Source organism: Dasypus novemcinctus, chromosome 6 (genome assembly GCF_030445035.2).
Source record: "Dasypus novemcinctus isolate mDasNov1 chromosome 6, mDasNov1.1.hap2, whole genome shotgun sequence".
In the NCBI taxonomy this organism is placed as follows: domain Eukaryota; kingdom Metazoa; phylum Chordata; class Mammalia; order Cingulata; family Dasypodidae; genus Dasypus; species Dasypus novemcinctus.
Genome location: NC_080678.1, coordinates 128,441,882 through 128,466,841, shown reverse-complemented (window position 1 = coordinate 128,466,841; position 24,960 = coordinate 128,441,882). Strand labels below are relative to the sequence as shown.

At 38.1% G+C, this 24,960-nt stretch overlaps 1 protein-coding gene across 2 annotated transcripts in view; it reads right to left on the bottom strand.

Annotated features, from left to right (window-relative positions):
- Positions 1–24,960, bottom strand: part of CCSER2 (coiled-coil serine rich protein 2) — a 165,198-nt gene that overhangs the window by 113,812 nt on the left and 26,426 nt on the right. For both annotated transcript variants that reach the window (XM_004484502.5, XM_004484500.5), the window contains exons 2-3: positions 16,766–18,221; positions 15,383–15,579 (exon numbers count right to left, since the gene is read on the bottom strand). In XM_004484502.5, the coding sequence (XP_004484559.1) occupies positions 15,383–15,579; positions 16,766–18,182 (1,614 nt within the window). In that variant the 5' untranslated portion in view covers positions 18,183–18,221. The remainder of the gene's footprint in view (positions 1–15,382; positions 15,580–16,765; positions 18,222–24,960) is intronic.

The following is a 24,960-nucleotide window of genomic DNA, read 5'->3' as shown; positions in this document are numbered from 1 at the left end:
TTATTCAACATGGCTTTACTGCTAAAGACCGCAACCTACTTCACGGCCACAAGTGCAGGCAGATCCACCTGCAGCCAGGAGGAGTCCCACACAAAATCCCACCTCTCCTCTCCGCCTCAGGAGCTCCTGTTCTTATGGGAGGCCCATCTCTCTTTCAGCCTCCTGGGAAGCACCACAGAAAGAAGGGAATAAATATTTTAATTGTAAAAAGTATGAGCAATGGAAACAGGATTGAACTTAAGTTAGGAAATACACAAATAAGTCTAATTCTAGAATTTAAAAAAACAAGGTACATTAGTTTCTCTTGCTATTCTAACAAATTACCACAAACTTAGTGGTTTACAACAATACAAGATGAATTTATTCTCCCAAAGGTCTGAAGGTCAGAAGTCAGGCATGGGTTAAAATCAAGATGCGTTCCTTCCTGGAAGCTCTAGGGAGGTTTCCTTGTCTTTTCCACTCCCAGAGGCTGCCCTTGGCTCCAGTCCCCTTCCTGCGCCTCGCTGGCCTTTGGCTCCTGCCTCCGCTTGTCCGCGCTCTCCTCCACTTTCACGACCCTTGTGATGACATGGGCCCACCTGGACACCCACGATAACGCAATCTTAAAGCTGATTCGCAATCTTGGTTCCTATCTACGACTGTTCTCTAGCTTCCCTTCTGCCATGTAAACAAGCATATTTGCAGAGTCCACAAACCAGGGTGTGGACACCTCTGGGGAAGCCGTTATTCTGCCTACCACACCAGAGAGAACACCTAATTTTGTAACAATGGAAGAGTGACTAAGGTCCCAATATAAGGGCTGACAGTGAAGAACACTATTAAGAGAGTTAATGAATGATGCTTCCAAGTGATCAAAGTCAAAGTTATTGTTCAAGGAGACCAAAGATCAGGTGGAAAATGATACTAAAGTTCTTATATAACATTTAGGGGAATTCTATGAATCAGCAGATGACAGAAATAGCTGGTAAACAGGACATGAGAGTAGAAGTAGATAGCACGGCCTATAAAGGAAGATGCATCAAGTGCAAATAACCAATGTAAGCAACCCCAAAATTTAAAATTCTCCAAGACTCAGTGAGTGTACAGCAGAATGTACCAACTCATTTTAGAAGATTGTTTCTACCATCATGGAAGAAAGGTAAGTTTTGGATAAGAGAAGAATGTGACTGGAATGTTCTAGGAAAATATCAGTAACAGCCATCCTACTGTAACACTGGCTACCATTCTAATATGCAGAATTTTATAAGAATTGAAGAGGAGCTGGTATGGACATAGGTAAGGTGGTAGCTTTTATCTCAAAATCTGAAAATACATATGTACTAAGATATTCACTGTTGAAGTTTAGAACTGCAAAATATGGGAAATAACCTTAATGCATATTCTTAGGAGAGTAATTAAATAATTGAATAAACAATGGTACAGCTATCAAATCAAGTACCATTCAGTTGCTTAAAAGAATGAAGACATTCTCTATGAAGTGACATGAAGTGATTTCTAGGATATACTGTTAAATGAAAAAATAAAAATGCAAGAAAAAATAATCTATGAGTACCACCTTAATGTAAGAAAGAAGGCAATAAAACAAAGCATACAGATATCTGATCATTTGTGTAGAGAAATACAGTAAGGATAAAGCAGAAACTAATGCAAGTGGTTATCTCCAGGGAGTAGAGAATTACTGGCAGAAAAGATGAGGGGAAAGGGACCTTCTCTGAGAATCCCATTGTGTCTTGCCCTGAGTCCAGAACCTCAGTAATATTTTACATACTTAGAAAGTAAACAATTAATATAAGCCATGATGCAGGGGAAACATAAAATGAAATACAAGCAGTAGCAAATGAACCTAACATTACAAATGAATGACATGATCACACTGAAGGGGAAGAAGATAAAAAGAACTAACCTAAGTAAACTTGGAAAATAATATTTTGAGTGTAAGACTAAAATATAAAATAGTATTTTGAATACAAGGTTAAAGTTAAAAAAAAATCCTAAGTTAATAAATTTATTTTTCACAGTTAATGAGATAGCTATTCTGCAACTACGTGTATACGAGGATTAAACAAAGAAGTAAATATATTCTGGTTCATGAGAGCCAGATTTCTCACTTAAAAAAAGGGGGGAACGCTAGAATGAACTCTGTGGTGTTGCACTGGAATCAAACATATCAATGGGAACGCATGGTCTTTTATATATACACACACAGATGGACTGAAAACTAAATACAGGTGTGTGTGTGAAGAGAGAAAACATATACATAAATTTCCTAGCTCAGCCGAGAACCTAAAAGAAATAATACCTCATATCAATGAGCACACGAGCACCGAGATCTCGATGTCTAAATATCATTCTCCAATAAAAGGAACAAAGGTCCTTGAGAAAATGTTGACTCCAGCAGGGGACTTCTTGTGGTGCCAGAAAATATGCAAGTGCTCAAAATATAATAGGACATATCAAAAAAGACAGAAGAACCAAACTGAAGGAGTTCCCAATGCTCACATCTGGAACAATTAGAAGAAAAATTAAATAATAATAATGGATTATAATACATAGAATAAAGAGTCACAAATCTATATTGATATAAATAACTGAATGAAAAATAAAACAAATAGGGTGAAGGGAGCACTTTTATAGCAGCATTTCAATAAAAAGAAAATCACAACTAGGTAAACATCACAGCAAGAATCATCAATAGATAATAAAATTAATGTATGAAACTAAATAGCATGTTTGAATAGTCTCAGAGTATCTGTCCATAAAATATTAATTAAAAACTGAGAACCAGTAACTTTACAGTAGAGCAACGTGACAGATACCACCTTAACCAAATGGTCAAAGTTAAAATCACCAGTAATAACACATCAAAACACCATCCCTTCCTGACATGGTGCAGTGAAAGGGATAACATCACTTCTATGGCATTCCTGCCAGAAAGGTATCTCCTCAATCTAACTGTGAGAACACAGCATACAAACCCTAACCCTGAGGAGCACTTCTGCAAAATAACTTGTCATCACTCTTCAAAGTGTCCAGATTACGAAAGACTGAGAACTGTCACGGCTTGGAGGAATCAGGATAACCAGATGCAATGTGGAATCCCAGGCTCATTTGAACCAGAAAAAAAGGTTTTAAATTGGAAAACTGGCAAAATTCAAATAAGGTCTGCAGATTAATTAGAATCATTATATCAAATTAAATTTCCTAGTTTTGATAATTGCACTATGGTTACATAATAAGTTAACATTGGGAGATGAAGAGTAACAGGTTTACAGAAACTCTCAATACTATTTTTGTAATTTTCTTAAGTCTAAAATTAAAAGTTAAAAAAAAAATCCATCTATATCATGTATCCATCTTGTGGGCAGGAAAAAAATTCCTTCCTATTTGTCACCGCCAGGTTAGCCAGAAAGCCTTCTAACCACCAACAAAAAGAATTTCAAAATAAATGGGTACAATTTAGGAAATTTAAATTTTCAAGAGGTCAGGTGTTTTCAAGACTGGTATTGCAAGGTCCTCACTTCTTCCAGGACTGTAAACAAGTTAAGAGACAGCAAGCCTCAGAAGGAAGGAAAAAGAAATAGACTATCAGAGCTTGGAATCGTCTCAAGCCACTAGACGCAACCTATTCCAAATGAGCAGTACTGCAAAGGCGTATGTCACATGAGGTTCTAATCATACAGCAGGGAGGAAATTTCCACTGCCTGACACTTCGTCTAATGTTCTCATGCTTTTACTACTCCATTTCACAATACAAGGTAGAAAGGTTTCGGACCAACTTCCGAACTATGCCTTCCGGCAACCCAATTTGAGCTACCAGGTTGGTAGCTTCTGCAGTTAGAGGTTACCTGACCACTAAAACCAGGGGAAAAGACTGGAGGTACCCCTAAATGCCACTAAACCTTGGACAGCCCGAAGGCAATAAAATCCTGAGCTTTTGTTCTAATCACCAAAGGACAAATGAACAGAGTAGCTGAGTTGAAAGAGGATCAATTATTCATTCAGATCAGCACATGTAACTGAATTCCTAAAAGGCCCCCCAGTTAGTGAAGGACATTCAACTTCTCAGCTCAGTGTGCCCTCATTAATAAGTTTATATTATCTATCTGATCTCACTCATGGAATTCAGTCTTTTCTCCATAAATATTACTAACTGCTGCTCCAGACCAGGCACTACGCTAGGTTAAAAGGAACAGGATGGCGAACAAATCACTGTTTTTAAAAAACGAATCACTTTTATGTTGACTTTTTCTCTGAAACACAAGTTTTGAACACAGAAGGGGCTTAGACAGTCCAAGAATTACTCCATTTCTATGAAAGAAGAAAAAAAATTGCTCAGAAAAAAATATTCTGCTTTTGGTCCAATACATAGGATTAAATAGGAAGTACGTGTAAGGATTTGAAATAGAGATAGTGATACAGTATCATTAAGTCTTTTATACTATGTTAAAAATCTGAGTTGAGTTTGAAATAGATTTCTGCTCATTCCCACTTTCCTATGTCCCCAGTTTCGCCCCAAGCTGCTCTTTGCCTCACACTTTACTCTTAGCAGGGCTGACGTTCCTCACACACCGTGACTTGTAATCCCTCCATACCATCACACATGCCCTTCACTATGCCAACATGCATGCCCTCCCTTCTCCTTGGCCAAGTGGTCCACTCTGCATTCATTCTTCCGCTTCGAATACACACTTTCTAAACACACACTCTCTCATACACACACCCAGAGTGCAACTTCCCGTCTGTTACTTCAAGAGCACATGCATTCTCATCAACACATGATATCACTCACAAAATTATACTATGGTCATCTGTTTATAATATATCTGCCTTTCATACTAAATTTTGAACTCACTGAAATACATCTCAGTACCCTCAGCACTTAACGCATGCTTGGGACATGAAGCTCAATAAATGTTATCGAATTAACGTCAACTTAATCTACAAGAAATATTAATAAAGAGTGAAGAAAATATAATTACGTTAAAAGGGTCACAACAACTATATTTGGTAAATTTAAACTTTTTTCAAACATGAAAGTTACACTAACATGTCAAAAAGAAGCTATGCTAATAATTAAATGCACATGGAATATTCACTAGTCTGATAAAATATCTGAATTAAGAAAAATTTAGTTTCCTCATCTCATTCTGTCTTCTGATCTGATCCCTTCTCTTCCTGTAAGTTCTGAGATTCTGGTTCAGAGCATAGCTGAAAGTATCAATATCAGTTTGAAATTTTCATTTACCTATATAAGGACCGTCTCAACTTTCTGTAAGCTGTCCCTCCACTATCAAATACATGCCAGTGTCACATTTTTAGTCACTTGATGATTGCTATTATGACACGTGATACCTTAGAAACTTATTTTGTAAATAGGTTATGTCACAATGTGTAAAGAAAAAACAAATGAGCAGTACTAAATAAACAGTACCTTTACTGTGTTTGTATTTACTCTGAACTATGTGGCAATATTTGCCTTGTGTCCTTACGGCAAACATTCAAACAAATATTTACTGAGTGCCAGAAACCTCAAGGAGCACTGTGAGAGATGAAGGGTCAGTCAGACTCAAGCCAGGCGGCAGGAGCTAGAGACAGCAAAGCAGCTGGACAGGCCTGGAGGAAGGGAGGACGGTCACGGGAGAAGCAGCAAAAGGAGTTAGACTGGCATTACTAGGACGGGAACACTGACAGCAAAGTAACAGGGCAAACTGGCAATTTAGGATGAATCTGGCCAAAAGAATTGCTTCCCTACTGTCAATCAACAACAGAGTTTGACCAACTGTGCCTCCTAAATCCCTCTCAAAGCTTGCCCACTTCTCTCGATAGATCTCTACTCCGCCACCTCCTTAGCCCAGCTCCTACCGCCTCTCACTTAAACACCTCATGACTGACCTTCCAGCATTCTCTCCAGTTCCCTTCTAACTCAATCTTCACATATAACATTTTAAAAGCGTAAATCAAATGATGTTCCTTTCCAGCTTAAAATTCTCCAACGCCTCCCCTGCAGGTTTTAGGATAAAGGTCCCAATCTTCACCAAGTTCCATAAAAGCCCTATATCAAAGTTATTCTCCAAAAAGACTGCAAATGAGTCACTTTCCAAAAAGCAGACATTTGATAACAAACAGAAAACAAAGGACTACAGTAAACAGGTAAACTACGGTCCTGAAAAATTAAATGACAGTTGAAACCACTCTGATAGAGAAAAAAGAATAATTTTTAAATTCCTGGAATTTTCTCTAAAACTCAAAATAAAAACAAATAAGGCTAACACAAGCCATATTTGATCTTCAGACATTCCTATTCTATATTTTTGGACAATAGAAAAGTTCCAAAATTTAGTACAAATAACCTACAAAGTTCCTTATCCCACATAAAATATTGCTCAGAATATTATTACATATGCCATGCATTTAAGTCTCAATAAAGCCTTGCTGCCTCAGTCACCAAGGTAGAAACCCAAATCTAGCCAGCTATTCCCATAGTAAAACAAAGTTAAAGAAATGCGTAGTAAAATGTGTAAGCACTTCTCTTACTGATATGGAAGAGTTTCTCATGTGGTGTGAATTTAATTCTTGTTAAATGTGTTGCAAATAATCTCTCAGCTGGTGGCTTTTGTTTAAACTTTGTTGGAAAACAAACAACAACAACAAAGAATTATGATTGGGTAGTATATGTGGAAATTCCAAAACTATCCACAGGCAATTTATTAGAATAAGTGAATTTAGCAAGATCATAGGAAAAAAAAAAAAAGTCTGTAAACACAAAAAAAACAAGTATATTTGCACGTATAACAAAAAAAACTTAGAAAAGAGAATTTTATAAGCGGTGCCATTTACAGCAGCAAAATCAAATACCTAACAATAATTCAAATACGTAAAATCTTTAAAAAATAAAAAAAAACTATCAAGAAATATTTCTAAACTGGAAAAAAATGAGAGATATGACATACTCATGGATTGGAGAGTCAATATCATAAATGTCAATTCTCCCCCTAATTGATCTGTAAATTCAATGCAATTCCCACCAGTTCTTTGCAAAAACTGATAATCTCATTCTAATATTTAAATGGAAATTCAAAATGCTAAGAAGAACTAGGGCAATCTTGGAAAAGAACAAAGCTAGAAGATTTACACTACCAACATCAAAACTTATTTTAAAGCTATAGTAATTAAAACAGCATAGTATTGACACAAGGATAGACAAAGAGACCAATGGAACTAAAAAGAATCAAGAAATACGTATACAGCTACTGATTTTTGACAAAGATGACCCTGCAGTACAGTGGGGGAAAGATATCTTTCCCAAAAGAGAAAAATAAATATATTTAATCTTGACCTCTACCTCACACCATACACAAAAATAATTCCAGATGGATTATAGACCTAAAGTTGAAAAATTGAAAAATAAATGTTTTCTTCATGATTTTAGGGTAAACAAAATTTCACAGTTCAAAAACCTGCAAACAAAAACTGGCAAATTGGACTATATTGAAAGTGAGAACTTCTACTCTTCAAAAAAGATTATTAAAAGATAATAAAGCAACCTATAAGTGAAGAAGACATATATATACATCCAACACAAGATTTATATCCAAAATATATAAAAGATTCTCATAAGTCAGTAAGAAAAAATGTAGACAGCCTGATACCTGATAGAAAGTACTTCACAAAAAAAGAGTAACTTAATGGCCAATGAACACATATGAAGATACTCAACCTGAGTTGTTATCAGGAAACACAGCCCAAATTCTTAATACAATACCACCAGAACAGCAAAAAGGCAGCCAACACCAGGTGTTGGCAAGGAAGCTGAACTGCTGGAAAGTTCGCTCAGTGCCACTGCGAGTGTAAACTGGTACAACCACTTTGGAAAACTGTTTGACAGTATCTAATGCTTTTCACAAGCATACGTTATAACCTAGGAATTCCTCTTCTACATATTTTACCAACAGAAATGCATAAATAATCACCGAAAGACATATAACAAAATCTTCACAGCATCAGAATTCACTAGTTGCCAAAAACTGGAAACAACCTAAATGCCCATCAAGAAAGAAATGGATAAAATGAGTTGTAGAATGTTCACACAAAGGAATATGTAACAGTAAGAAGAATAAACAAACTACAACTAACAAATACATAGTGATTAAAAGAAGCCAGAACACAACCAATCCAGTGTCCACATAGAAAAGGTGGCATTGTATTGGGAAAAGTGGACATGGTGGCTGATGGGTATGGGGAAAGGCGGGAGGAGGTGAGAAGTGGAGGCGTCTTTGGGACATGGAGCTGCCCTGGATGGTGCTTCAGGGGCAGTCACCGGACATTGTAAATCCTCACAGGGCCCACTGGATGGAATGGGGGAGAGTATGGGCCATGATGTGGACCACTGACCATGAGGTGCAGAGGTGCCCAGGGATGTGCTTACCAAGTGCAATGGATGTGTCATGATGATGGGAATGGGTGTTGCTGGGGGGGGAGAGGTGGGGTGGGGGTGGTGGGGTTGAATGGGACCTCATATATATATATATTTTTAATGTAATATTATTACAAAGTCAATTAAAAAAAAAAGAAGCCAGAAATTTTTTTTAAAAATAATATTTTTTTGTAACTCCATTTATATGGAATTCAAGAAGAGGCAAAACTTACATAGTGACAGAAATCAGAATAGTTGGCGAGCCTCTGGAGGATGAAAAAATGACTGAAAGGAACAGGAAGGTAACATTTTGAGGTGATAGATAATTTTATACCTTAAACTAAATGACTGTTAAAAGGCATTTGTCAAAATTCATTGAGCAATATGCATTAGATGTAAATTATGTCTCAATCAAATACTGTCAGCATTTAAATGCATAAATAGCCCAGCTTTGAGACCCCTCCTAAGCAAACACTGATCTATCTGCAAACTGTGTGTTAGGGTCCACCCAAGATAAGAGATTTATGCAGAAGTTAAATCAACACAATGCTTCCTTTAAAAAGAATATCTTGCTATCAAAACAATGTCAGCTGAACTAAACAATAGATTGAACTAAAAACTGTGTTGGTAGTGGATGTTGACTTACACTCTAGAGAAATCTCCTTATCTTGACCTGGACTGGAATTAGCACTATTCTAGAAAATTTCCATGGTGGTGTTTTAGGGGTTGGGGATGTCGATGGGGTGTAAATAGGGGATGGGTTGGGGAGACCTCTGGTGAGAAGAGATGGAGAGACCAATAAAAATAACGATAAATTAAGGTTCCTCTTGGGTGAAGTTAGAGCTATCGGTTAAAAATATTGGGGGAAAAGAATAGAAGAAACAGAAAAATCAAAACAATTTAAATAAAAAAATAATGAAATGTCAGAATGAAGTCCAAGTATATCAATAAATGCAAAACAAAAACAGACTATACTCACCAGTTTAAAAAAAGATACCGACTGGATTTTTTTTAAACAATCAGCTATTTGCTATATACATCAAAAAACTTGAAAATAAAAGGAGATAAAAAACATAAATAAAACTGATGAGGTATATTAATATCTGGAAAAATAGACACTAAAACCACAATCATAATCAGGGATAAAAGGATCACTAAATAATGACTGAAAGTTCAATTCACCAAGAAAACAAAAATTGTAAACAGGTATGCACTCAACAAAATAAGCTTAAAATTTACAAAGTAAAAAACTGACAGAACTTCATAGCAAAAATGACAAATCTCTTCCCCTAGTAGATTTGAACACACTCTTCTCAACTATTGCCATCAATTCTCTATCATTTCAAAGATTGTCTTCTAGCCTCTTAGAAGAGAAGCCAAGTAGAGAAGCAAACAATGAATATTTTTGTTATTTCCCACTCCAGATACAGCAGCCTAGTGATGAAGAAGGAAGCTCGTGAATATTAAAGACTAACGATCAACCCAGATGAGTTCTGGACTCTTCTAGGTATGCTATTTGTCACTAGTTACTGAACTATGAAAAGAAGATGGTGAACCTCTGAAAAATGTTGTGCCATGTGGTTTATTGCAGACATCTGTTGGACACACTGTTCATTTCCACTGTAATCATCTTAATCTCTTTTTAAGAAGTCTTAATAAGAAAGCACAAAAGGCTACAAAATATTTTCTGAACATTCTTTTTTTTCTTTTCTTAAGATTTATTTTTATTTCTCACCCCTTCTCCCCCCACACTGTCTACTCTGTGTCTATTCACTGTGGGTTTTTCTGTGTCTGCTTGCATTCTTGTCAGCGGCACCTGGAATGGTGTCTCTTTTTGTTGTGTCATCTTGCTCCATCAGCTCTCCATGTGTGTAGCACCACTCCTGGGCAGGCTGAGCTTTTTTCGCGCAGGGCAGCTCTCCTTGCCGGGCACAGACACTCCTTGCGCATGGGGCTCCCCTATGCAGGGGACACCCCTGCATGGCACGGTACACCTTGCGCGCATCAGCACTGCACATGGGCCCACTCACCACACGTCAGGAGGCCCTGGGTTTGAACCCTGGACCTCCCATATGGTAGGCTGGACATTCAGTTGAGCCAAATTCACTTCCTTGAACATTCTTTATCTAATGAGATAAAGAGTCTCTCTAAATTAAATGTACATCCTACTGTATGTCTGTGTAACTTTAACTACCAGTTACAGTATTTATTTTTTCCAAGACACAGGTTTATCCAAATGTAGAAACTTACATTGCCTGAAATCCACAAGGAATTGAATATATCCACAAAGAATGCCAATTCTCCATACAACTACTAAAAAAATCATATTTTACATACTAATGAGTTACAAAGAATGCCTTTAAACACACCAATGGCATTTGACATATTATCATACTTATATGACATATTATCCACATTACTTGCAATGTTTCTTAAAATATAAAGTCCCTGAATAGTCCAGCCTCTCAATATCTGAACCACTCATCTTTTGTTTTCTTTCTCTGCTGAGTAAAGTAAGCCAGACACAAAAGGACACTGTATGGTCTCAGTGATCTGAACTAATTATATTAAGTAAATTCATAGAGTTCGAATCTAGAATATAGATTACCACAGTGTATTAGTCAGTCAAAGGGGTGCTGAGGCAAAGTACCAGAAATTTGTTGGCTTTTACACAGGGTATTTATTTGGGGTAAAAGCTTACAGTTGCAAGGCCCTAAAGAGTCCAACTCAAGGCTGCTCTCTCACCAAAGTCAGCTTCCATGTGTTAAAGCAAGATGGCAGGCGATCTCTGCCTGGTCTCTCCTTTCTATTAAAGTTTCATGGGTCCAGCTTCTTCCATCTCAGTTGTAGGCTGGCACAGGGCTTGTCTCTCAGGGCTTCCTAAAGCAGTCTGGCATAGGGCTTATTTTTTTCCAGGCTTTCTCAGCAGCTCAGCTGCAAACTATCAGGTGAATGGCTCCTCTCCCCAGGGCTCCACGATCAAAACTGACAAAATTCTCTCCTCTTCCTATGTCTTCTTGAGTGAGAGCTGGTTTATATCAGCCCACCAAGGGGGAGGGGACTCATGCTCTACTAACTTGGTCACATCAAAGGCCCTAAATTGATTTTCTTAAGTGAACTTAAAACCTTTGACTTTAATTCAGTCAAAGAATATCACACCCAGAGGAACAGGCCAGTTTACAAACATAATCTTTTTTGGGGGATTCACTAAAATAATCTCAACCTGCCACACAGGGGATGGGTTGGCACTATGGAATGGGGAGTTGATTAATTTGTAGAGAATTTCTATTTAGGTTGATTGTAAAGGTTTGGAAATGAATGGGGTGATGACACATTATTGTGATTATAATTAAGAGCACTGAATTATATAGATGAATGTGGTTAAAAGGGGAAATTTTAGGCCATATATGTTAATACAATAAAAACTAAAAGATAAAGCCATAGGACTGTATAACACAATGAACCCTATTGTAGATGATGGACTATAGTTTATAGTACAAGAACATTCTTTCGTGAATTATAAAAAATGCATGACACTAATATGAGATATTAATAGGATGGTCTACGGAGAAAAATGCACCTAATGTAAACTAGGGGCAACAGTTAATAATACTATTTTAATAATTTTTCATCAATTGTCACAAAGGTAACTAATGTTAAAAAAAATTAGTACAATTACTAGTTTTAATAGTAATAAGATACTAACAGTAATTAGATAGTCCAAAAAAGTGCTATCATCAATTTTAACAAATGTGTCATGCCAATGCTAGGCATTAGTGACGGGGTAGTATATGACAATCCTGTATTTTATGCACGATTGGTCTATAAACCCACAACTTCCCTAATTAAAAAAAAATTTTAAATAATGAATAGAAATTCAAAATCATTGCTACTAAACTCCTATCAAATGCTCAGCTATAGGAACTATTTGTGAAAGATACACAATCCATTCATTAATGTTCTATGATTGGTCAGTGCACTGAGACAGACTTTGCTGCTGTGGAGCTGGACTGCACTGACTGGCCACACTACAGAAACAATTTACTAAATTACATGTCTTTTAGAATTGTGTCATTAATTTTACTGAAGCTGAAGCACATTTTTTAAACGTGGCAACAAAAACTCACCATTTATGGACTCTGAGGGTGTCATTACAGACAGCATTTACTATTTATCAAAGCACTGTCTTTATAAGAACTCCCCCCGACCCATGCATCCCCCATCAATGACACCCCACAGCAGTGCTCCTTCCCTGCCAGTTGAACCCTTCTGTGATCCAAAACTTCTTCAAAAATGAAGCCTAATATATTGCCAAATTCAATTAATAAGAAAATTAAACGGTAATGATAGGTTTAAAGATTAGAAATAGAAGGTATATAGTTATGTTCGGATGTTCATTTGGTATTGACAGACTGGGTAGTTTCACACAACTGAGGGAGTGCTGAGTTCCCATTCCAGGAAACTCTGTTGCACTCCCCAATTGAGCAGCAACAATCCCCCAAGTGCAAGGGCACAGACCAGTGAAGAAGGATGGTCCAACGATGCGCCCTTGATACTGATAACTCTGCTTATGAGCCTGTGTGCTTGAAATTTCAACTAGGCCTAGAGCAGCAAAGTGCCTAAGAGTTACCTCCTGATAGCCTCCATGTTGCTCAAATGTGACGACTCTCTAAGCCAAACTCAGTATGTGCATTACCTTCCCCACAGTGTGGGACATGACTCCCGGGAAAGAGCCTCCCTGACACCAAGGGATTTCTACCAAGCACCAGCTGGTGATACAACTAGTAAAAGATCTTGAAAAAAAGGGGGAAACAGTAAAGACAAATGAATTTACATGGCTAAGAGACTTCAAAATGAGTCGGGAGGACATCAGAGGGGTCACACTTACATACATCTCACAGGATCTCAGAGATAGCCAAAGCAGAGACAACCCCAGGTAGTGGTGCTCCTGAGAGCTATGGAGACACCCATGCTACAGTCATGGCAGATGGCTCTGGAGTTCAGTACCTTACCAGTGGGCCCTACTTTGAAATTTGTGCTTTTGACTGTGATGGAGCTGGACTCAGATGTGACCTCTCTATGCATGCCTCTTCTGTCACTTTTACTGAGACTGTGGTTGGTGCTGGCATTGCTGTATGCTCAGGAGACTTGAATCTCTGTACTGTCCATCTGCCAGCCAAGCCCTGAGCCTCAGCAGATTTGCAACACCTACTCTCTGGATTCGTTGGACTGACCCAAGTCAGCTAAGAGGGAGGTGAGGATGGTCAACCACCTCACTAGGGAACCAAGAAAGTCTACAACTACAAGCAAGAGAATCCCATCCATCAGTCATGTGGGATCTAAGCCCCTCTCGATTTGAGGTGGAGTGGACATCACCATATCAGGGTTCTCAGGAAGGAGGAATAATACATGGATTACAGTGGACATACTAGTATTCCACTATAGAATTATTGTGACTCTAGTAATGGAAGAAACTATATCACTGATGTGCAGACAGTGGCCACGGGAGTTGCTGAAGGCAGGGAGAGGGAAGAAGAGGTGTGATATGGGGGCATTTTCGGGACTTGGAGTTATCCTGAATGATATTGCAGGGACAGATGCAGGACATTAGATATCCTGCCGCAACCCCCGAATGGACTGGGAAAGAGTGTAAACTACAATATAAACTATAATCCATGCCATGTAGCAGTGCTCCAAAATGTATTCATCAAATGCAATGAATGTGCCATACTGATGAAAGAGGTTGTTGACATGGGAAGAGAGGGGTGGGGGGGAGTGGGGTGTATGGGAACCTCTTATATTTTTTAATGTAACATTTTGTGTGATCTATGTCTCTTTGAAAAAAGAGATAATAAGAGCAAAAAAAAAAAAGGACCCATGGAAGGAACCTTCCCTGCTTCACATTTTTAAGAATAGTTGAGCTTCTCTGTAATCATTCCATACTTTTTGGGATTTTTAGGGGGTGGGACCATGCAGATCGTGTAGTTGCTCATGTCCTTGTCTTAATCTGAACTTCCTTTTTAGGTTAGAATTAAGAAAGCTCAGAACCACTACCTCCAGCAAGTTTTCAGGACAATACAATCATGGTTTAACCTATTAACCTTACTCTTACATTATTCTAATGTCTTGTGACCTTGGCTTTTTTCCTTTTGCCGCAGATCCTTATGTAAGTGTTTTTAAGTCTTCCATTGCACATATTTTGTAGGAACATGCTTATAGAAGCTGGCAGGTCTCCTAGTGTTTACCACTCCTGCTTCTCCTCATCCTCCAGGCCCCTGAGCACGGGGCACCCAATTTTTCTGCTCAAGGCTCATAAGCAGAAGGGCAGCTGCACAGGGAGCCCTGCCAACACTCTCTCCCTTTGTACCAGAGACACAAGGGCCCCAAATTAAGATGGTGGAGCCCCAAGAGCAAAGCAGCTTAAACCCCTGAAGACAGGTGCCCTAAAGAGTTAGAAATACACCAGGGGTAGAACTGGGCTTAAAGGTACCTCAGCACAGCCTCGGCCAAGGTTCCTCCTCTGAGGTCCCGGTGCCAGAGCAGATCCCCTGTGGGAGGCTGTCTGGTACATTGTAGGCTGTTAGGCAGCATCTGGCCTCTAGATGTCAGCAGCACCCCTCAATTTCAACAGCCACAACCTTCTCTAGACATTTTCTTCCCTCCCCACATCCTTTGTAACCCACTGGCCTAACTCAACCTGACCAATATAGAACGTATATATGTATGTATTATGAATATATATGTGTGTATGTTCAAGTCAAGTGTCATGTGACACAAATGTAAATATATTTTCCATGCTTTATTATGTACTAGGGTAGGATATTTTGCGGGCCTTTTGCAAATCTGAATGCCCATTTCTCTTTCTGGGAAAGTTATCTCAAAAACTTTTTAAAAGTCTAAACAATATCACAAGTGTCTCTAAGGTGACATAAACAAATATTTCAAAAAAGTACACGAATCTATACGTACTATGCTGTTCATTTCGGAGGACTCATAGCTCCCAACCGGATGGACGCTTCCAATGGGCTCCAAGCCCTCCTCATCCCACATGTAAGTTCCATCAGAGCTGTCAGATGGAGAAAGTTCAAATGAAGAGCCAGCTCTGTAATCTGTATCTGAAGAAACAAGCGTATTCCCAGAAGCATGCTTGGTACATTCACTCCTGTCTTCAATTGATTTAATAAAAAAGAGAGAGAGAAAAAAACAGCTATTACTTGACAAAAATATAATTATTTCTCAGGTTCTAAAATTACAGCTGTAATTATTTAACATAATAAAAATATCAAAAAATTCACACACTAGCCTTTTTTAAACCCTTAACAATAAAAAAAGAGGCAAAATCTTAAAAATAACAGACTGAAACATTTTCCAATAGACATGAAGAAAATCCATTTACCATCTTTCATTTTTAACATTAGAATGTGAAACAAAGCCTCATATTCTTTTTATATTTCTCAAAATATTTCTTTTTCAACCACTGGTCAGGACACTTCCTGCCTCTCTGTATATTATTTAATCTTTCAGTTATCTCCTTAAAAGAAAAAAAAAAAATATGTGCCTGGCAGTCGCTCTCAGAAGACCCTGAGACAACCAAGGGTTTAAGGGAACTCTAGGCCCAACGTGGGAACCCTTCATCAAACCAAGTGCCGATATCCAATCCCTGTAGTATGCTCTTTTTCCAAACTTTACGGGCACAAAGATATATTTTCTCCAGCATTTAATGTCAGGATGATGAACTATAAAAAGAAATGTTTAACATGGCCATCTCACTTTCTTCAATTAAAAAATAATAATAGAGCTCCTCTGAAAGTGTAACTATAAAGATTGCTAAACAAGAAAGAAAACCCTTCCTTTAAATGAAACTTTTCTGGGATTAAAAAAAAAAAGCATTAAGTCAGACACAATGCAGATTATTTCATTTATCTTTTGGCATAGCTTTACTCATAATAAATAGTAATGATCCTGATCTGCTACCATACGGGAAGAGATGGTTTAATGCTATGCCACTGGTCAGGAAGAGTGGGAAAAAATAATTTTAAAGCATTGCTTTTTCCAAGTAGGAATAGGTCTGTGTATGACAGCCAAAAAATAGCCAAGGAAAGGTACCTTAGGGGAAGTGTGTTTTTATGGATGATGATGTTCTAGATAGAGTGAAAAAATAGGACAGGGTACAAAAGTCACTGAACAAAGAAGATAAAACAGCCCCACCTCAATTTTACCTAGATCTATCCTTCAGATTTAAATCATTAGATTGATAGTACTTAGGAATTTATCACAAAATAATCCTAAATGTAATTCAGTTATAAAAATATCTAGGGGAAAGCAAACAAACTTAAGGATATTAATATTTACCAGACACATTTATATCTATCCATTCATCAGTTTTACTGAAGTCTTTTTCATTTTCCTTCGGGGAATCAAACACATCCTTTGTTGGTACATTTTCATGCTTTTCTTCTTTGAGAGAAATTTCCTCTGGAGTTATTCGAGTTCTGTTAGAGTCTTCTATATCTATAAAATCATCACTAAAGTCTTCACTTAAATCATTCTTATCCGAAGATGACAAAGAAGACAAGGAAATGTCATCCACATCATCACTCAGGTACCTAATCTTAGCATTATGCTTCGTGGTCTGGTCGTTTTCTGTTCTATAACTATCATTTTCAATTAGTTCTTGGTCCTTATCAATAGCTCTGTTATGAACCAAAACTGTAGCATCTTCTTCTACACACAGGCCAGCAGGTGGATTTTTATTACCATCAACTGTGATATTCCCAGCAAATGAAGGTCTGCTGGATTTCAGTAAAGAGGGACGAAGCATCCTATAACCCAATGTGGAAGTTACACCCGGGCCATCTGGCAATGCCAGTTTCTTTCCACCAGCAGCATAAGGCCTATTAAACCCATAACCCAAATGTTCATTCCCATTGAGTACTTCTGATTGACGGGAACTTCTCGCTAGCATACTTGACCTTAGAGGCACTCTAAGGGGTAGCTGTTGGTTCTGGTAAGGCTTTGGAAGATCTCCAGCTCTATTGAAGGAATGTGATCTTGTTATAGATGAAGGCGGAAGGAATGAATTCTGAATGGAATGTGAAAAACTTTGTGACCTTACCATTTTTTCACAAGTAATAGATTTAATATTGTCTGGGGATTGTGCTAAGCTTTCTCCAGAATTGCTTCTAGTGGCGCAGGAGTTTGCTCTAGGCCTTTGCATGCTAGGAGCGGATCGGTTTCCATAAAATCCATTCAACTGTGATTTTGGAGCACTGACTGAAGAATATGAAGTCCTTCCTAATAATGTACCTTTAGTGAATTTTCCCAAATTAGATGGTCCTGATAAGGACTTTTGGTTTAAGTCCTCTGTAGATGACACAAACATACTGGATGGCTTTGATAACTTCGATGTGAATAGAGAAACACTTTTCAAACCCCCCTGTATCCCATTTTTATCAAACATTCTTTGAGTAGGAGCATGTTTTCCAGAATCAATGAATCTATCATGTGTATTTGGAGTATTGTCAGGCTCTCCAGCACTCTGTTCACCAAGGTGGTATTTATTTGCTTTTCTCCAGTTAAATGAACAGGATGATGGACAACTGGAGCCATTATTTTTTATGTCACTTTGGGCACTGCTACTCTTGGAAGTTCCAAACAAACTAACAGGTGTCCCATTGGGCACTGGCCGCAGTGTACTTCTTATGGATTTCGTTCCATACTTTGGCAACTTGGAACCCAAAAATGTCTTGATTTGTGTTTTTTCTTCCATGAGCTATAAGGTGCATTTGTTCTTAAAAATTGACAGAATCTGAGAAGGAAAAAAAAAAAAGGTACGGTCAAGATTCCAAAATAAAGATAATTACAAAGATTATTACATCATTATGAATGCATACACTCATTTAATTGTACGTGATAAAGCTCAAAAGCTATTCATGATTCCTGCAAGATGCTCACAAATAATGAACACATTAAATTAATAACTATATGCTAAAAGATGAATGTTTTATAAACATTTTTATAAACTAAGATTATGGATAACAGAAAAATCTAGAAATAATAAAATGAAACTAGTAAATTTGTATAAAAAATGAATACATCAATAGCACATCTTCCAATATCCAAACCAAATTATTTTTCCACTTTTGGGTAATTTTCTCTCCTCTAAAGATAAGAATATGTGCTTTTGTTTTTAAAAAGTACACATGGAATACATTTTAAAAACCTTCATTATTCAAGTCAGAGAAAGGATGTAGTTAAGAACACAATAGCACCCAAAAATCCCTTCTGGCACTAAGGGTTGGAATATCAGCTGACATTTTAAGCAACAATCTCAAAAGAAGGTGGCGGACTTGGCCCAGTGGTTAGGGCATCTGTCTACCACATGGGAGGTCCGCGGTTCAAACCCCGGGCCTCCTTGACCCGTGTGGAGCTGGCCCATGCACAGTGCTGATGTGCGCAAGGAGTGCCCTGCCACGCAGGGGTGTCCCCCCACGCAGGGGTGTTCTCCGCGTAGGGGAGCCCCGCAAGGAGAGCAGACCAGCGCGAAACAAAGTGCAGCCTGCCTAAGAATGGCGCTGCCCACGCGGAGAGCTGACACAACAAGATAACGCAATGAAAAGAAACACAGATTCCCATGCCACTGAAGACAACAGAAATAGACAAAGAAGACACAGCAAATAGACACAGAGAACAGACAACTGGGGTGGAGGGGGAGGAGGGAGAAACAAATAAATAAATAAATAAGTCTTAAAAAAAAAGTGGGTTAAAAAAAAAAATCTCAAAAGAAGTTGCATCCAGTGACATAAACAGATATATAGTCAGTACAAGGGTAACAGTTCTAATGATTTAATAAAGACTGGTAATTAGTCCATTAATTTCAATCCCTCAAATTTATTTTAAAGACATTGCAAAAAAAACAAAAAGACAATGAAAAACTTACAAATGCAAAACTATTCAAAAGCACACAAAAGCATTAAACTAGAAAACTAGTCTCCTCTTTGAGTAACTAGTTAATAAATTATAACATGCCATGTAATGAGATTATGAAGACAAAATAGAAATATTAAAATGTTTGAACTAATAGTAGGGGAAATGTATTATGATCATTAGATGCTCACTGCAATTATATAAAAATTCTGTGAAAGCATGCACAAAGTCAAAATCTAAACAAAAAAAAGTACATGTCCTAGAGTCACTGATGATTTTTTAAACTATCATATCTTATGACACTGTCTTTAATTTATTTACTTTTTAACAAAAAAAAAAAAATAGGAAAAAGAAAATATGATTCCAAATCAACCCTGTCTTTAAGAATTAGAGAGTAGAGAGGCAGAGGGATCACTTCTCTCACAGAACAAATAGCAAAGAAGATAAGTGGAGACAGTGCGGAGACCGGCTCTGGGGCTCAGGACACCAGGGCAAGGCAAAACACCACCCAGGAGAGAGGAGAGAAGAACAGGAGTGAAGCTGCAGAAGCAGCAGTGGAGTGCATTCCCCACCTTCAGGGAAAACAGCAGTCTGTGAACTGCAGGGCTGAGGACTGCAGAGGCTGCAGACTGAGAGGGGCGTAGGGATCCTCTTCCCCAAGAAAAGGGAGAAGGAGGGATACAGCCTACTGCAAATTCAGATTTTGACCAGCAAACTTTGTCTGCCTTATTGGAGGAGTCACACACTTCCAGGTCTGGTGGGGCCTAGACATTGTGGCCCTTAGTGTCAGCAGGGAGCTAAAGATAATTTGCCTTCTCAAGCACCCTCCCTACTGCCCCAGCTGGTTGCTGAGATAGCAGAGGGAGGGAGGCTATGGTGGCCCAAGGAGAAGAACAGATTCTAAGGTTTGTTTGTGAGTCTTGGTGAGCACTGAAGACAGGGCTTCTGCCCCACCCACCTGCCTGGGAGTGACTCCTAACACCTGGGGTCTGAGCTGAGTGGTCTGCCCAGGGCACCATCTGCTGGCAGACCAGAAAAATGCATGAAAAAGAAAAATGGTAAATAAGAGGCAAGCGAGTGCCTTTACTGCCACCCTCTCCAAGGCCCTTGGAAACTGACCTGCACCCCTTTACTGGCTCCTTAGCCCTGGTTTTATATATTGCTCTAAATATCTAGAACAAGTTGAACCAATAGTCAAAGAACAGTGGTAGCACACAGCTACTTAAAAGTAAGTCCCTAGTCAAGAAAGAGAAACTGAACATCAGAGTAACTCAGCATCAGAATCAGATGCTTAGCCATCACCAAAACATTGCAATCCGTACTAAGAAAAAATATAACTCAGGCAAAGGAGCAAATCAAAGTTCCAGGCAAGACACAGGACTTGAAACAGTTTATCAGTGACATTCATACAAATCTCCTTTAGGATTTATTATATCATGGAGTTGAAGGCCAACATGGCTAAAGAAATATAAGACCTTAAGACGACACTGGGTGAGCACAAAGAAAAATCTGAAACCTTGGAAAGAAAAATAACAGCTTATGGGAATGAAAGACACAGTAAGTGACACTAAAATTACAATAAAGGCACACAAAAGCAGATCTGAAATCATGGAAAAAAGAATCAGTAATGTAAAGGAAAGAACTGAAATTGGAAAGAGAGAGGACCAGAGAGAGAAAAGAACGGGAAAAGCTGAGCAGAGGCTCAGGGGCTGAGCATGTGCAATGTGAGTTCAAGAAGGGAAGAGGAAAGGGGCAGAAAGAGTATTTGGGGAAATAATGGCTGGAATGCCACCGACTCTCACGAAAGACATTAAATAGACACGTTCAGGAAGCACAAAAAATAGAATGTGGTCAGAGAATGGAGAGATGAAGTTTAATCTGTGCAGAATTGGTAAAAAGCTGTCTCTAAAATGTTTAGAAATGAATAGAAATGGTCAAAGTAAATCATAGGATATTTAATGAGTAGTGCTAACTTATAGGTATAATATTTTTTTTATTGATTTTGTAATAATATTACATTAAAAATATATATGTGAGGTCCCATTCAACCCCACCCCCCCACCCCCCCCTCCCCCCCCCAGCAACCCTCATTCTCATCATCATGACACATCCATTGCATTTGGTAAGCTCATCTCTGTGCATCTCTGCACCTCATGGTCAATGGTCCACATCATGGCCCATACTCTCCCCCATTCCATCCAGTGGGCCCTGTGAGGATTTACAATGTCCGGTGATTGCCTCTGAAGCACCATCCAGGGCAGCTCCATGTCCCAAAGACGCCTCCACCTCTCATCTCTTCCTGACTTATAGGTACAATATTGATTTATCTGTTTTTTAAAGTAATGAAAATGCCCTAGTATTGGCTGATATGATAAATGAGCAATTCAGTGATTATACCAAATGCCACTAATTGCACATTTTAGATAAATTACAAGGTTTATGAAAAAAAAAATGGGTAGGCTGGGGAAAAAGTACACCAAACATAAGAAGATATGGACTATAGTTAGTTGCAATACTTTGACAGTGCACTTTTATAATTTGTTAGAAATATTTTACAATGCAAGGTATTTTCTGTTGGGGTAATATATGGGAGCCCTGTATGATTCTATGCATATTCAGTTTGTACGTTCACAACTTTTACTACATACTTATAGTTTATGTACGTTCATGTATGAATGAAAGACTGCAATAAATTGTTCTCAAAATGGAAAAAAAAACACAATGAGAGACAACAACATACCCACTAGGATGGCTGTAACAAAAAAAAAATGGAAAATAACAAGTGTTGGTGAGGATGTGGAGAAATAGGAACACTCTTATACCTTGGAAAACAGTTCGGTAGTTGCTCAAAAAGTTAAACATAAAGCTTCCATATAGCTCAGCAATTTCACACCTAGGTATACACCCGAGAGAACTGAAAACCTATGTCCACACAGCAACTTAAGTACAACTGTTCACAGCTGCACTGTTCACAGCAGCCAAAAAGTAGAAACAAAACAAATGTCCATGAACTAAGAATGGATAAATGTGACGTATCTATACCATGAAATATTTATTATTCAGCCATAAAAAAGAATAAAGTTCTCATATATGCTACAGGTAAAGAATTAGGATGGAACAGAATCACAGAATTTCCTTTCCCCAAAACCTAATGAAAGGGACAAAAAATAACGTTTGTGCATATATACACACACATATATACATATATAATGTATATATTTGTATACACACATGCACATAAGACATGTACATATATTTTTTTTAGCCAAAACACATGCCAGCTGCAGTCAAACAAGAAGCTGCTTAAACTATGAACTGACAAATTTTAAAAAGCAGTGGCCAGAGAAAGATTATGATCAGTGTGGTATGGAGCCTGCCTGTTTACACTGCCTGGAAGCAGTAATGATAAAAACTGGTAAGTTACTAAAACTTGGAAATGCAAAAAAAAATCCTCCATTCTAGATGGAAGATGCAAAGGCATGATTTGGCAGCCCTAGAAAAGTGATGTAAAACGCCAAGACCACAGACGCTGTGAAACCCTGGCAAGGACTCACCGACTTCGAAGGCCTTACTCCGAGTTGGGGGAAGGATCTGAGGTCCATAGAAATGGACTACACCCTTTGCAGAATGGAGTGAGGACATTAACCAAAAGAGGTCTGGAGAACTTGGTGCCCCAGAAGAGCTCTCCTCCAGTACCACCTCACACCCTTCAACTACACGAAAGTAGATAGGAACAACACGCATCCCTCAAAAGGTGTACTGGGAGGGCTGCAGTAGAGGGCAGAGACAAGGAAGGTCTCTGCTAAGCAGGAAAAGTGTCAAGGGGAATTCACACACATTTTATCAAAGCAATACAAAGTCCCAACCTTACTCTCCAATTTAAGCCTGAGCAAGATAAAGAAATGGCAGAGTAACTGTGTAAGCAAGGGGTAGCAGGAAGGGGAGAACAATGAGTATGGCATGCAAAACTAAGGAAGAATCAAAACATAACACACGGAAAAGAAGGAAACCTCCAGTGAGTTCTGTGTTACAGAGAACAATCTAGTAAGAACACATACATCTAATAAAACAAAAGCTCAAGGATGAAAAGACAAAATAGGTCAAACTGAAAAGAAATATTATAAAGCTAACAAATACAACTAGGAGGAACAATGAATTTGAAAAATACAACTAAGAACCAAAGACAGGAAATAAAATGAATAGCAAGGAGAAAAAAAATCTTAAGATCAGCAGTAGTGAGGAGGGAAAAAAAAAAAAAGACAAAGATACTAGAGCCATTAGATAGTAGATGAAGAATAAATAACATAACAAATGGAAGAGAATAAAGCAGGCTGGCATAATAGAAAATATCCCCAAAATAGAGGGGGGAAAAATATGCAGAAGGGAAAGAAAAACATAGTGAAACTTATCTAGAATAAGTTAATAAATATCAAGAATACAGAAACCACTCTGCAGGAATAAAGGCAGAAAAAAACAATTTGCCTTATAAAGAAAAGTTTAAGACTCCAGAATAAGCAAAAGAGATTGCTGGATATCATTTACATGAAAATGCTGAGCTTCCAGGGATAGCCTAGCCCAAAAGGAAATGTCTTTGGGCTATTTTACAACTCTCTTGTAAGAAGATGGAGATGGAAATAAAGATGGAAATGCAAAACATGTAGAAAACTAATGGTGATATAAGCAATTCTTTTCTATAGACCTACAAAAATCAAAGCTATACATGGAAGTTTAAGTGACGGTCACCTCCACTGTACATGTCAGCTTTGCATCCATTTGCAAATTCATTTCAGTGTTTCAGATCTCTTCATGCACCTGTCTTCTGGACCAGTTTTAACATCTTTTCTGGTTTCCTTGTTAATAATGAGTTAAATAATCTTTCAACATGTGCCTCCTACATATCTCAAGATTCCAATTTCACTTCTACTGAGACTTTTAATAATTATCCTCCTTTTAAAGCACAGATTTGATCAGGTCATTCTACAAAGTAAAAATACTACGTGTAGGCCCAGGAACAACAAAATAAAGCCCAAAATCCACTGCAGAATGATCAAGCCCCTCTCTATTTGCTTTACCCTACATTTCCAGTATCATGCTCTGCACTCATGAGGCATTGTTTGTCATTCCTCAAAATTTCTCCAATACATTCTACCTTCTTTGCCTTTCCTTTGCACTTTCCTAAAGTGGTAAAGACCATGTAGACAGTCCTCCCCTCAATGTCCAAAATCACCACCTCAATAAACTTTTCAAGTTAAAATTAATCTTGCATCCTACTGAAGTTCCTTCCCACCTATAATATAGTTTAGTTTGTCTTGTAATCGTGCACATGTCTAGTTGACCCATAAAAAAGGAAACCTGTTAAGAGCACAAATTGAGTCCTGTTTATTTGGGTGCCTGCTATAGGACAACACATTTGATGATGCCTCAACTTACAAGTAAATTCATAATCTCTTGATGCAAATTAAATTAGCAAATAGCAAATCAAGATTGAAAAATAACTTTGTTTTGTAAGCCTATGATTGGTAATAGCTGCCTTGGGTAGTGTGTTGAAAGGATTCTAAGGTTAAGTCTAGACTTAATGGTGAAGTTTTTATCAGTAAATATCATAGTCTGATGTCTGCCGT